General features: G+C 43.4%; 1 protein-coding gene across 3 annotated transcripts in view; it reads right to left on the reverse strand.

The window, feature by feature from the left end:
• The window catches only part of LOC115197483 (spondin-1), a 116,641-nt gene that overhangs the window by 21,843 nt on the left and 79,839 nt on the right, over window positions 1-14,959 (reverse strand). For 2 of the 3 annotated variants that reach the window (XM_029759058.1, XM_029759056.1), the window contains exon 12: window positions 213-383. In XM_029759058.1, coding sequence (XP_029614918.1) covers window positions 213-383 — 171 coding nt within the window. The remainder of the gene's footprint in view (window positions 1-212; window positions 384-14,959) is intronic. The other variant, XM_029759057.1, reaches the window with a different exon arrangement.

A 14,959-nucleotide genomic window follows, 5' to 3' on the forward strand; every position in this document is an offset into this window, starting at 1 on the left:
ATTAACACACTGACTGAATATTAAGCCTGGTGGCATATAGCAGCTTTTCAACACAGGATTTGTACTGCTTAGATTATTTTAACTATATGTCATCATGCCATCATATTATAGACAAAACATAATCTTTTAGTCTTTAACACCAAAAGGCCTGAACCCACAACATGATCCTGATGTCACAATTTGGGTCATCTCCATGTTTCACTGAGACTCACAGCAGTCGTCGTTGACCACACACTTTTCTGTCTCCTCAGTGTTCAGAGAGCAGATGGATCCATCCTCGGGGAACTGTTTGATGTAGCGCTGCCGATACCTCATCCCCATCCCACAGGACTCACTGCACGGAGACCAGCTGATCCACTCTGACATCATACAGGTAGACACTTCTGGGAACAACAAGAGGCAAGGGCATAGCCTGGTTAACCCAGACTGAACTCTGTGATCACCATTGTGTCATGGTGAGTGCAGGGTTCAGTCTGGTTTAACCAGGCTAGCAAAGACGAGCACGGTCATTGACAAGTCATACAAACATCACTACTAGCTGACACCTCTGAATTCCACCGCCCTTCATCTGGTAACAAGTAACACACCCAACATAAATTATTTACTCTGCTCTCTTCAATTATCTAGGAACAGAGTTTGTAAATAGATTTGTTTTCAGAGAGGATGGATGAACTTTCGGGAACTTTAACATGGATTTCTCTCTCGTCTGGTCCATCCCACTGCCTGGCTGCAGATTGGGAGCAGCGGTGAGTGTAGCTTAATAAAGCAGAACTAAGTGAATCATTAATAAGAGCTGTAAACAAATGTGGCCCCAATGAGGCCCCCAGGGGCCCTGGCCAGCATCAGGAATATCAATCAACTACGGGCTGTTGACGGAGCGATAAATTAAAACAAAGGAGTAACGTGCAGGAGGAAAAGCTTGCAATGCCAGTATTATTAATCAATAGTGTGCAGTAGAGCGAAACGATAGCCTTGAACAATTCAAACCCACTCATCAAGCTCTGACAAAGCTGAGATTTGGGGCCCCCGAGAGAGATTAATGGAGGTAGGAGAGAGAAAGATAGTAGGAAGAAGGGGCGAAGGAGAAAGAGAGAGAGAGACACCTCTGCATGACTGATCATGTGACATAAAGAAGAGTGGTCCTAATTGACAACTTTGATGAGAATTGGACAAAGGAGTCAGATACTTCCTGATAGAGAAAGTTAATGCCAATCTCACTGAATAGAACAGCCTTCAGACCTCCCTTGTTTACTGGAGGAAGAAGTGTTTGTTGAAAATCATATGTCTTTTGATCTCTACCCGGTTACGGCAGTTGATGAGACTCAAGTCCCAGCTTTGCTTCTTGTGTTTGAATGCCAAGGACAAAACAGTGTTAATTATGCATCTTTGGTAGCACGTAAACCGTGAAAGGGAAAACAATGCCAACACCATATAGGTCGTTATCAATAATACGGTGCAGAGCGTTCGATTTGAATGCTGGGGGGTATGGAGACCCCCAGCTCCACTGAAACAATTGACAACTTCGTGCCGTTTTCAAGGGATTGTTAAATATATGTTTTAACTATTTGGTTTCAATATCATAATATCTTGAAGAGCATAGTCATCATCAGAGTTATACAGCAAGTAACTGCATGCTTTTCATGATCAGTAAACATCAATTGATCATGTAATTTCAGATACGTGAGGGTAGCCTATCCATTTGGCATGTAGCTAGCTATGTGTCATTTAGCTTGCTTCATCAGAGATTAGGCTTTTGGAAAGAGCTTGACATTGGCAAGTCCTCATCCTGGTAAAGTTATCAGTTGGAATACTGTCATTACCACTAGATGGCAAGCAAATCAAACAATATTTGTATATAGCCATCTAGTTAATCCCCTGAAAGTTAGCTTGTTAACTAGCCATATTGACCTGATCTGTTATTAGCTAGTTAGTCAATTTGACGTGATCCATCAATCAATGTAACCATGTCTGTTAGCAGCAATCATGATTAAACACTCTTAAAAACAATGTTGAAAAGGGGATGTTAGCTAACTTTTCTAGGTAGGCTTACATTGGTTGGAGAAAAAAGTACATTAGGTCAGTTTACCACTAGCCTATATGTTTAGCCAACTGTTCTACCGGTAGCTTGCAATGTAAGCATTATCATCTAACAGTTCATCCGCAAATGTGTCCTCCTTGCTGCTTGACAGGCTGAGCCCAGAAAGGATGGGAAATCAACCTAAACCACTCATTCTTGTCAGGTATAGTTCACTTTGATTTCATATCACTCAAATATCCAATTATTGGTGGCCAATATTTAGAGATATCGTGAGGCTAAAAATGACATGATCAACATATTTTTACTGATCATGAAAAGCATGCAGTTACCTGCTGTATAACTGTGCTAAATGTGCACAATTTGTTTGCATGGAATTATCTGACATTTGTAATTATGATCTATGCTCTTCAAGAGGTGATGATATTACAACCAAATAGTTAACGTTTATTTAACAATCCCTTGAAAACGGCGCACACAGTTGTAAATGGTTTTAGCAGAGCAGGGGTCTCCTTGCCCACCAGCAGGCTAATTGAACACTCTGCACCTTATTGTGATGTTTTATTGATAAAGACCTATTTCCTTTTGCTTGGCTAAGAAGTTGGAGGAGGAGCACGACACCATCTCAACCCTAATTCCTGTTCTCATGAACACGGGACCGCTCCCATGTTAGGTCTTAGTTCAATCTGATTGCACATGGATATGTGAGGGTAGGAAACAATGTCACCACGGATAAAACTACGATAATAAACTACGATAATCAATCATTTCAATAAGCATTTTTCTACGGCTGGCCATGATTTCCACCTGGCTACCCCTACCCCGGCCAACATCTCAGCACCCCCTGCAGCAACTTGCCCAATACCTATGCTATCAAACCTCCAAACGAGGCCTCCAACTGCTTTTAAATTCAAGTAAAACTAGGTGCATGCTCTTCAACCGATTGCTGCCCGCACCCTCCCGCCAAACTAGCATCACTACTCTGGACGGCTCTGACTTAGAATATGTGGACAACTACAAATACCTAGGTGTCTGGTTAGACTGTAAACTCTCCTTCCAGACTCACAACCTGTTGGGGATAGGGGGCAGTATTGAGAATTTTGAAAAAAATATGTGCCCATTTTTAACTGCCTCCTACACCAACTCAGAAGCTAGAATATGCATATTATTGTTCAGGTTTGGATAGAAAACACTCTGAATTTTCTAAAACTGTTTGAATGGTGTCTGTAAGTATAACAGAACTCATATGGCAGTCAAAACCCTGAGACAAATTCTGACAGGAAGTGGATACCTGATGTGTTGAATTACCTTTAAGCCTATGCCATTGAAACACACAGGGGCTTATTAATCGTTGAGCACTTCCTATGGCTTCCACTAGATGTCACCAGTCTTTACAAAGTTGTTTGAGTCTTCTACTGTGAGAACTGAACGAACAAGAGCCTTGGAACGGTGGTGGCCGACAAGACTCTGGCGCGCGAGTTCATGTTGGGTACTCTCGTTCCAATACGTTTTAAAAGAGAATGCAATCGTCCGCCTTGAATATTATTCATGTTCTGGTTGAAAAAGGCCCTTATGATTTATGCTATACAACGTTTGACATGTTTGAACGAACGTAAATATTTTTTCTCCCCTCTTTCATGAAGAGAAGTCCGGCGGGCTTAGATCATGTGCTAACAACACGGAGCTTTTTGGACATAAATTATGAGCTTTTTCGAACAAAACTACATTTGTTATGGACCTGGGATTCCTGGAAGTGACATCTGATGAAGAGAATCAAAGGTAATGGATTATTTACATAGTATTTTCGATTTTAGATCTCTCCAACATAGCGGTTAGTCTGTATCGCAAAGCGTATTTTTCTGGGCGCAGTGCTCAGATTACTGCAAAGTGTGATTTCCCAGTAAGGTTATTTTTAAATCTGGCAATCCGGTTGCGTTCAAGAGATGTAAATCTATAATTCTTTGAATGACAATATAATATTTTACCAATGTTTTCGAATAGTAATTATTTAATTTGTTGTGCTGATTTGACTGGCGGTATTGGAGGGAAAAGATTTCCTCAACATCAACGCCATAGTAAAACGCTGTTTTTGGATATAAATATGAACTTGATAGAACTAAAAATGCATGTATTGTCTAACATAATGTCCTAAGAGTGTCATCTGATGGAGATTGTCAATGGTTAGTGCATAATTTTAGCTGGTTTTCTGCTTTTGGTGACGCGTGTCTTTGCATTGACAAAACATTACACACAGCTATTTTCAATGTACTGTCCTAACATAATCTAACTTTATGCTTTCGCCGTAAAGCCTTTTTGAAATCGGACAACGTGGTTAGATTAAGGAGATGTTTATCTTTCAAAGGGTGTAAGATAGTTGTATGTTTGAGAAATTTGAATTATGACATTTAATTGTTTTCAAATTTGGCGCTCTTGATATTTCACCTGTTGTTGATAGGGTGTACCAGGGGTGGGGCGCTTGCGTCCCACATAGCCCATAGAGGTTAAGCATCTCCAATCCAAAATTAAATCTGGAATCGGCTTCCTATTTCGCAACAAAGCCTCCTTCACTCATGCTGCCAAACATACCCTCGTAAAACTGACTATCCTACCGATCCTTGACTTCGGCGATGTCATTTACAAAATAGCCTCCAACACTCTACTCAGCAAATTGGATGTAGTCTATCACAGTGCCATCCGTTTGTCACCAAAGGGGATGAGGTAGTTGGGTGTGCTATTTACAGATTGGCTGTGTACAGGTAAGCTGCTCTGACAGCTGATGCTTAAAGTTAGAGAGGGAGATATAAGACTCCAGCTTCAGTGATTTTTGCAATTAGTTCCAGTCGTTGGCAGCAGAGAACTGGAAGGAAAGGCGGCCAAAGGAGTGTTTTGGATTTGGGGGTGACCATTGAAATATACCTGCTGGAGCGCGTGCTACAGGTGTGTGTTACTATGGTGACCAGTGAGCTGAGGCGGGGCTTTAGCTAGCATAGACTTATAGATGACCTGGAGCCAGTGGGTTTGGCGACGAATATACTACCCACCACTGCGACCTGTATGCTCTTGTTGGCTGGCCTTCACTGCATATTCGTCGCCAAACCCACTGGCTGTACATAGCCCTTCTGTAAATAGCCCATCCAACTACCTCATCCCCATACTGTATTTATTTTGCTCCTTTGCACCACAGTATCTCTACTTGCACATTCATCTTCTGCACATCTCACTCCAGTGTTTAATTGGTATATTGTAATTACCTCGCCACTATGGCCTATTTTATTGCCTTACCTCCCTTATCTTACCTTACTTGCACACACTGTATACATACTTTTTTTCCTACTGTATTATTGACTGTATGTTTGTTTATGTGTAACTTTGTGTTGTTGTACGTGTTGAACTGCTTTGCTTTATCTTCGCCAGGTTGCAGTTGTAAATGAGAACTTGTTCTCAACTGGCCTACCTGGTTAAATAAAGGTGAAATAAAATAAATATGCGGATACAGTGAGGGGAAAAAGTATTTGATCCCCTGCTGATTTTGTACATTTGCCCACTGACAAAGAAATGATCAGTCTATAATTTTAATGGTAGGTTTATTTGAACAGTGAGAGACAGAATAACAACAAAAAATCCAGAAAAACGCATGTCAAAAATGTTATGAAATGATTTGCATTTTAATGAGGGAAATAAGTATTTGACCCCTCTGCAAACATGACTTAGTACTTGGTGGCAAAACCCTTGTTGGCAATCACAGAGGTCAGACGTTTCTTGTAGTTGGCCACCAGGTTTGCACACATCTCAGGAGGGATTTTGTCCCACTCCTCTTTGCAGATCTTCTCCAAGTCATTAAGGTTTCGAGGCTGACGTTTGGCAACTCGAACCTTCAGCTCCCTCCACAGATTTTGTATGGGATAAAGGTCTGGAGACTGGCTAGACCACTCCAGGACCTTAAAGTGCTTCTTCTTGAGCCACTCCTTCGTTGCCTTGGCCGTGTGTTTTGGGTCATTGTCATGCTGGAATACCCATCCATGCCCTGGCAGAGGGAAGGAGGTTCTCACCCAAGATTTGACGGTACATGGCCCCATCCATCGTCCCTTTGATGCGGTGAAGTTGTCCTGTCCCCTTAGCAGAAAAACACCCCCAAAGCATAATGTTTCCACCTCCATGGTTGGCGGTGGGGATGGTGTTCTTGGGGTCATAGGTAGCATTCATCCTCCTCCAAACACGACGAGTTGAGTTGATGCCAAAGTGCATCAACTCCATTTTGGTCTCATCTGACCACAACACTTTCACCCAGTTGTCCTCTGAATCATCCAGATGTTCTTTGGAAAACTTCAGACGGGCATGTATATGTGCTTTCTTGAGCAGGGGGACCTTGCGTGCGCTGCAGGATTTCAGTCCTTCACGGTGTAGTGTGTTACCAATTGTTTTCTTGGTGACTATGGTCCCAGCTGCCTTGAGATCATTGACAAGATCCTCCCGTGTAGTTCTGGGCTGATTCCTCACCGTTCTCATGATCATTGCAACTCCACGAGGTGAGATCTTCATGGAGCCCCAGGCCGATGGAGATTGACAGTTATTTTGTGTTTCTTCCATTTGCGGATAATCGCACAAACTGTTGTCACCTTCTCACCAAGCTGCTTGGCGATGGTCTTGTAGCCCATTCCAGCCTTGTGTAGGTCTACAATCTTGTCCCTGACATCCTTGGAGAGAGTTTGGAATCTGATTGATTGATTGCTTCTGTGGACAGGTGTCTTTTATACAGGTAACAAACTGAGATTAGGAGCACTCCCTTTAAGAGTGTGCTCCTAATCTCAGCTCATTACCTGTATAAAAGACACCTGGGAGCCAGAAATCTTTCTGATTGAGAGGGGGTCAAATACTTATTTCCCTCATTAAAATGCAAATCAATTTATAACATTTTTTGACATGCGTTTTTCTGGATTTTTTTGTTGTTATTCTGTCTCTCACTGTTCAAATAAACCTATCATTAAAATTATAGACTGATCATTTCTTTGTCAGTGGGCAAACGTACAAAATCAGCAGGGGATCAAATACTTTTTCCCCTCACTGTATGTCTTTTTTCAATATGACATGTACATGATTTCACAGGGATTACCAGCTCAGCCTGCAGAGCAGCAGATGAACACACAAGCCTTTAGCCACCAACCAATTTTTTATGCTTCTTTACTACTTGCTTTGTTTTAAACAGTAAACTGTTTACACCAGGGATGGGAAACATTGATTGGTGTGGGGGCCACAATAAATCTGAACTCGTCATGAGGGGCCGCAGCAGCTCGCAGGTTTGCGTACCCACCTCCATACACACATAGGTCTGTAGAGCTCCGAGACAGGATTGTGTCGAAGCACAGATCTGGGGAATGGTACAAAAAAAATTCTGTCGAATTGAAGGTCCCCAAGAACACAGTGGCCTCCATCATTCTTAAATGGAAGAAGTTTGGAACCACCAAGACTCTTCCCAGAGCTGGCAGCCCGGCCAAACTGAGAAATCGGGGGAGAAGGGCCTTGGTCAGGGAGGTGACCAAAAACCAGATGGTCACTCTGACAGAGCTCTTGAGTTCCTCTGTGGAGATAGGAGAACCTTCCAGAAGAACAACAATCTCTGCAGCACTACGGAAGCCACTCCTCAGTAAAAGGCACATGACAGCCTGCTTGGATTTTGCCAAAAGGTACTTAAAGACTATCAGACCATGAGAAACAAGATTCTCTGGTCTGATGAAACCAAGATTGAACTATTTCGCCTGAATGCCAAGAGTCACTTATGGAGGAAATCTGGCACCACCGCTACGGTGAAGCATGGTGAAGGCAGCATCATGCTGTGGGTTTGTTTTTCTGCTGCAGGGACTGGGAGACTAGTCAGGATCGAGGCAAAGATGAATGGAGCAAAGTACAGAGAGATCCTTGATTAAAACCCACTCCAGAGAGCTCAGGACCTCAAGTCTCTGAATGTCCTTGAATGGCCCAGCCAGAGCCTGGACTTCAACCTGATCAAACATCTCTGAAGAGACGTGAAAATAACTGTGCTGCAATGCTCCCCATCCAACCTGACAGAGCTTGAGAGGATCTGCAGAGAAGAATGGGAGAAACTCCCCAAATACAGGTGTCATGACTGTCCTGATCAGGTCAGGGTACAGGAGACCACCACCCTACAGATTATCTCCCAAACCCCCAACAGAGGAGGAGAGATCTAGGGGTCTGAAGATGTGGGGGTTTTATGACACCTCATGCCCATAATACAGAGAAATTCCTTTGTCCTAACAATGGAGAACTGGCCTCAGAACCTTAAACATGCAATAAAGGGACTTCGGAACAATGGTTTCCGTCAGCCACAATGGTGGTTATGACGAAAAGTGGAATATTAAAATGTATGTAACTTTTGTATTTGTTTTTAAAGGTTAAGAGATGACGTTATTATGAAAACATTGTACCTTTAAGAGTTTTCCCAGTATATGCCTGATGTTTATACATTGTACGCTGTTTGGAAAATATCCAAATCAAACAGAATGTTTTGATAAAGATGAAATGTGAAGTTAGTGTCTAAAATCGGATTTTTAGCCAAATCTAAGCCTTGCCCCCTTTGACTTGGTCCGCCCAGAGAATCGCCCTAAAGGCTGTTACGCCCACTTCTGACCCGAGGGTATAAGACAGGAGAGTGAAGAATTAACATAGTAGACTATTGACCCCAAGCTGCAGCCAAGGTCTAACAAAGTCGACGAACCCCAAAACGAAACACAAGGTTGAAGACAAAGAAATATTTTTCTACACGAGCTACGGACGAGTAGCTGTGTCTAAGCGGGTGAATTCAAGCCGAACCACCCAGCCTCCACTCTCCATTGAATCGTGGTATCGACACCATTCGAGCCGAAGCTGTGAGCTCTGAGCTACAGAGCTGTCTGTCCTCAGAAGACCCCTTTCCGATCAAGGGTGAGGATCAGACCACTTAGCCAAGAAGGACACTGACATCGTGAGGACAACCAGAGAGTTGCGCCGGAGAACTTCGTCATTTAGAAGCCTAAACGACCCACGCGGAGCTTCCCACCTGAGAACTACAACACGTAATTACATCATTATATTCTGACCCATAAGAGCGGCAGTTCGGGGCAAGGCTAATTTTAAATAAGCATGGCTGACAAATGAACCCAAATGTATATTTCTCTCGTGTACTTCCTTTCTTTCTCTCTCTTTAAAATCCCCATTTTGGGTAACAAGCGCCATAGTGTGTTGGCCCGTTATACTAAGTCCTAATCCATAGCTAGACTGTGTTTTGTGTATGTGCATTTTTATCATCATTTTAGCTTGCTAGTAAATAAATAATCAACTAAGATTGGTGTGGTAAATTCAGTGGTAAAGCCCGGGTCCGTGCAGATTCCCGGATTATACGACTTTCAGATTATGAGACTGTAGAGGAAACTGATTAATTTAGCGACTGTTGTAATCGATATTCTGATATCCTTTGAGTTAATTTGGGAAATAGAAACTCAATCAAAACAATGTTCCCATGGTGCCCCAGGTTAATGAGTTAATAATTGCTTGATTCATTGCTTAATTCATTTAATCACGTAATTATAAACCGTTAATCATTCGATGAGCAACAGTCGTCACATTAACTAATACAACGTCACGACATATGGCGCCCCCTGTGAGGAATCTAAGATAGGACTAGGCCGCACTGTTGTGTTATTCCATATCAATTGTGTAGCAATATATATACATTCCATTAATAGCTATAGGCAGGACTAGTGCGGGAGAGAAGTGTGTGTGTGTCGTTCCATTTGACCCAGATACTGGTCAGGAGAGAACGACCCCTGTTGTATATCTGACCAAAGCCAGTGTGAAGGGGGTCTACTGAATGCTACGAGCTAGGGCATATGTACCAGCCGATGCAGGCATTCTGAGAAATAATACTAGTTGGGCCTAACGTAGTGTTATTTCTGTCGATCGCTTTCAGGAGTGATCTGACTCGGTCATAAGTAATTCCTAGAGCAGAGGACATATGAGCCAGCCATTACGGAAATTAGAGTAGATATATTCGTTTGACCGAAGCGAAGTTATTATCTCTCTACCTCTCGCGTTGTGTAACGGGGAGAGGTTAAGGGTTGAACGTGAGACGTCACCAAGTAAACCCGTTCCCTTGTTGGAGGGAACATCCCTTGTGCGGCGAGGGGGAAACCCCGCGCAAGGAAAGCTGAGCCTTGCGCCAGATGCTAAGCTAACAAAGGGGAGCCGCCATTTTTGTTTTCCTCTTTGTTCATAGTGAATTCCCGCGTTAGACGGGAATCCTGTGTGACCTCAGCTTGGGCTATCCGTAACCTCTGGCGAAGAAACGCCAGTCATTTTTCGTGAAATAAGTCAGGTTACGCTGTAGGATATCAAACCAGTCTTAACTGATTAGATATCATTGTCTTGTTCAATTTTATACATACATTAAATTGATACACTACCTCTCCAGGTTGGTTATGGGAATAATACACACACGAATGTGCCATAACCAATGAGACATGGTTAAACTGTTCCACGTTAACTTAGATATAGCAACTATTTCAGGTTAATTAAAGCTAATTCCTTTAGCCTATACAGGGTGACTAATCATTCAAATTGATTAATAGATTAAAGCTGTTTTACCAGCTTAATGGTGTTTAGGTAGACTTTTTAACAGTTTTGTAAAATTCTATTTTCACTGGTACCCTGTCGATTTTAGCTTGTGTTAACAGTGACCTCCGGTGGTGAAGAATCACCAGTAATTATTTTTAAATAATTCAGGTTATGCTGTACGATATCTAACCAGTCTCAACTGATTGGATATCATTGTCTCGTTCAATTTAATATACATTAAATTGCTACACTACCGTTCAGGTTGGTTATTGGAATAATACGCAAACTAATGTGTTCTAACCAATGAGACATAGTTAAACTTTTCAATGTTAACTTAGATATAGCAATTACTTCAGGTTAATTAAAGCTAATTCCTTTAGCTATACGGGGTTGACTAATCATTCAAATTGATTAATAGATTAAAGCTGTTTTACCAGCTTAATGGTGTTTAGGTAGACTTTTTAACAGTATTGTAAAATTCTATTTTCACTGGTACCCTGTCGATTTTAGCTTGTGTTAACAGTGACCTCCGGTGGTGAAGAATCACCAGTAATTATTTTTAAATAATTCAGGTTATGCTGTACGATATCTAACCAGTCTCAACTGATTGGATATCATTGTCTCGTTCAATTTAATACACATTAAATTGCTACACTACCGTCCAGGTTGGTTATTGGAATAATACGCAAACTAATGTGTACTAACCCATGAGACATAGTTAAACTTTTCAACGTTAACTTAGAGATAGCAACTCTTTCAGGTGAATTAAAATTAAAATTCCCAAATAGCCGATACAGGTTAGATTTATCATTAAAATCGATTTAATCAATTAAACCTGTTTTGGCAAGTTCAGTAATAACCAACTCACATTACTGACCCAGTCTTGATGATTCATTGACGGTTACAAACTGAGTTAAATCGTGTTTGCAGCCTCCAACTAAAAAACCCAAACATTACGTAAATTGAAATAACTGACAATCATAATAATGAGCAATCCATCAGATGGGTTTCCACCCATTTCCCCTCTAATCAGTGGACCTTCACCCACAGAAAGATTGATCGCGGACCTCAGCAACGATGCAAATCCTAACTATGCCGAGGGGCTGAAAATGTTAGATTTCAATGCCATAAGCGAGAAAAATGCAGACATTGCGACAGACGCTCTTCAAAATAGACCATCAGGCGGAGGCCTTGTGAAGGTTCTCTCCAGTTTAGCCCTCAACTATGCCCACCAGCAGAGATGGACAGTGCACCAGTACCTCAGTGCCCAGCAGAGGCACGAGCAGGAAGCTGGGGAGTTCAAGGTACAGGTGGAGAGAACCAGGGAGCTGGCATCGAAAGCCGAAAAAGATAAGCTACTGCTAGCTGAGGAACTGTGTGTGAGAACAGATAAATTGGAAGATCTGTCTAACACTTATAACAAAGAACGCGAACAATCTCTTGACCAAGTCCGTATTCTAAAAGAACAACTCGGTTTAGCCAAAACTAAATACGATGAAGTCCACGCGAAACTAGATGAATCGGAAGAGCTAGTTAGAAAACGGGGCGAGCAAATTGATGCCCTACAAACGGTTGTGAATGAAACCACTCAAAGCAATAATGCTCTATTCCAAAAGCTGCAGACCAAAGACGATCAGTTAATGAACACAATGACCAAGTTGGAGGACAAAACAGCAGAACTCATTGAAGTCGCTGATTTAATGAAGGATGAGAAAGACCAGGTGAGAAAGTTGGAAAATGTGACCTCTAAACAAAAGGAGGACATCGCATCACTGGATCTCTCACTCCACACTCGCGACCTCTCCCTGCAAACCATGACAGATAAGTATGAGGCCGAGCGAAAAAAGGGCGACACCTACGTGTCGAAAATAAACACCCTCAACTCCCAGGTGGACTCTGCGATGCAGCATAACACCACCCTTAGGTATCATCTGGAGGAACTCCAGAACAGTCACGCGCTAGCGCGGGACAACCAAACCAAGCAACCTAGCTCACATCCGGAGCTAAGAGAACGAGGGAATGTAGATGACAGGAGATTTCAGCCTCTTTCTCTTGGCCATTCGGCCCACAGTGAATTGGGGCCTCCTCGCCAACACAACCACAGCTTGACTTTTCCTCTTGGCCTCTCGGCCGACAATTCTCCACGGGAGAGTGCAGATGCTCCCCGCGCACTTGGCGGGGATCGCCTTGACAAAATCGTCAAAAACTTCCGCCTCTTCGACCCCGTTCCGGGAAAGCCAAACGACACTGAGACATTCTTAGCCGACATAGAGGACGCCTTGGATGGCTACCCAAACGCTACGAATGCAGACAGGCTCTATCTTTTGAAGCGAACGTCCAACAGACACGTGACAAGGTTCATCCGTCTACAAGAGCAACACGTGCAAAACGACTATGCTAAACTTGCCACGGTTTTGAAAATAGAATTCAGTGGTTCTGCGACTCGCAAACACGATAGTTCGTTGGCTAACAATATCAGACAAGCTCGAAATGAACACCCACAAGCCTACTATCACCGGCTTCGTTCAGCTTACTTTGGCATGCTCACTGAAACAGGAATGGAAGACCTATTGCCGTTCAAACAACTTTTTCTGTCAAACATGTCTCCCAACTTCATTAACTACTTGGGCCCTACTGCCCACGTCGGGTTGCCAATCTCGACGCTCCGAGAGCTGGCAAGCACCGCTTTTGAAGCATCAAAAGCAAGCCGGGCTAAGAGCCCGGACACCTCGACTTTCGAGCTTAGGCGGGAACCATCACTCGAATTAGAAGGGGCTGCATCAGGGACATATGCTGTAAAAGAGGACGATCAAAGGGGGTGGCTACCAAGTAACCACCACCCCGACAACCACCGCCGTACCAATAGCTACGATGAACGTCCCCAATCTAACAGGTCCCGTAGAGATCAACCTAGCCGACATGCCCCTCCGCCTAACTCTCACAAAGGGTCAGGACACAAGGGTAATAAGCGTAACAAGGGCAACAAAGTGTTCAACAATGATTTAAACGCTAACCGAAATGATATAGAAGCTCTGATAAAAGATGTACTGCATCGTAAGAAATTTGAGAAAGAGGACAAGGATAAATCCTCATGACTAGGCGTAAAATCGTTGGAAACCGAGTCCCCCGAAATTCATGCAATTCAAGAGGACGCAAACATTTCCATTACCCCTGCCCCCACTCGAATCCCTGTCCAGGTACCGCCCGTTCTAGACACAAGCCCGCAGGTTTTGTCTACAGACTTGGACACGGAGGTGGAGATGCACGAGATAAGCAGCTTTGTAACAGATGATTCCTCTACCATTCCGATAGAGGACCCACTGGGTCACGTAGGTAACTTATCTGTCTTGGAAATCGACGCAGATTACAAACCGCTCCGTTCTCCCAACCCACTCCATTTTGTTGGGGATATGACGAGAAAAACCAACTCGAACAGGCCATACCTTAGAACAGTCCTGGAGGACTGTGTGACCTGTCACGCTCTGATAGATTCGGGTTCAACAATTTCCCTCATATCCGAAACCTTGCTGGATGAACTAAAAAGGGCAGTGGACCCAACAAAACGATGGTTGAAAACGGAACATTGCGATACGAATCTTCGAGGTTTCACTCAAGCTACCTCGCCCCTAACCAAACGTCTCCTACTTAAACTCAACTTCGAAAGCGTGTCACTGATACACCCCGTGTATGTGACTAGCATCGAAATCGAACGAATGCTGATTGGGAGTGATTTAATTGACCGTTTGGTACCACTAATGGATTGGAAAACCAATCAAATCTGGTCACAAATACCTATGCCTACTCCGTTGACTTCGCCGCATTCTTCCAAGGCTACCTGCCTTACATTGTGCAACGACGAGGGTCCGACGTCAGCATCTGACGCAAACCCTGTGAACTTGGCCATGAGTCCGCCATTTGTGGCAAAGGACAATGTGAGTTCGACTCAGAACTTAACCGAACATGGGGTTTTCTTGTGCGGCTTGGGTGATTCACCAGCCGACACTTACCGCCCTCCTCTGATAGGGGGCGTGTGCCTAAACGGCACTAGGGCTGAGGATACCAGGCTGGCCACCTGGTCAGAAAAATCCGCAATCAGTTTGGAAATGTTCAACGAAATTTCGAAAACGGCTAACTGCCATCCCCTTGTGCCGAAAACGTTTAGATTTCCACTGGGAACGACTCCCCAGACAACACTCACCGCAATAGGGGTGTGTGCGCTATCGATCCGCATTGGAACCAAGGAATTATCCCACTACCTACTGGTTGTCGCGGACCTCACACATACAGTCTATGTGGGAGCGGACATTTTGGTAAGATTGG

Source organism: Salmo trutta, chromosome 7 (assembly GCF_901001165.1).
Source record: "Salmo trutta chromosome 7, fSalTru1.1, whole genome shotgun sequence".
NCBI classification, from domain to species: domain Eukaryota; kingdom Metazoa; phylum Chordata; class Actinopteri; order Salmoniformes; family Salmonidae; genus Salmo; species Salmo trutta.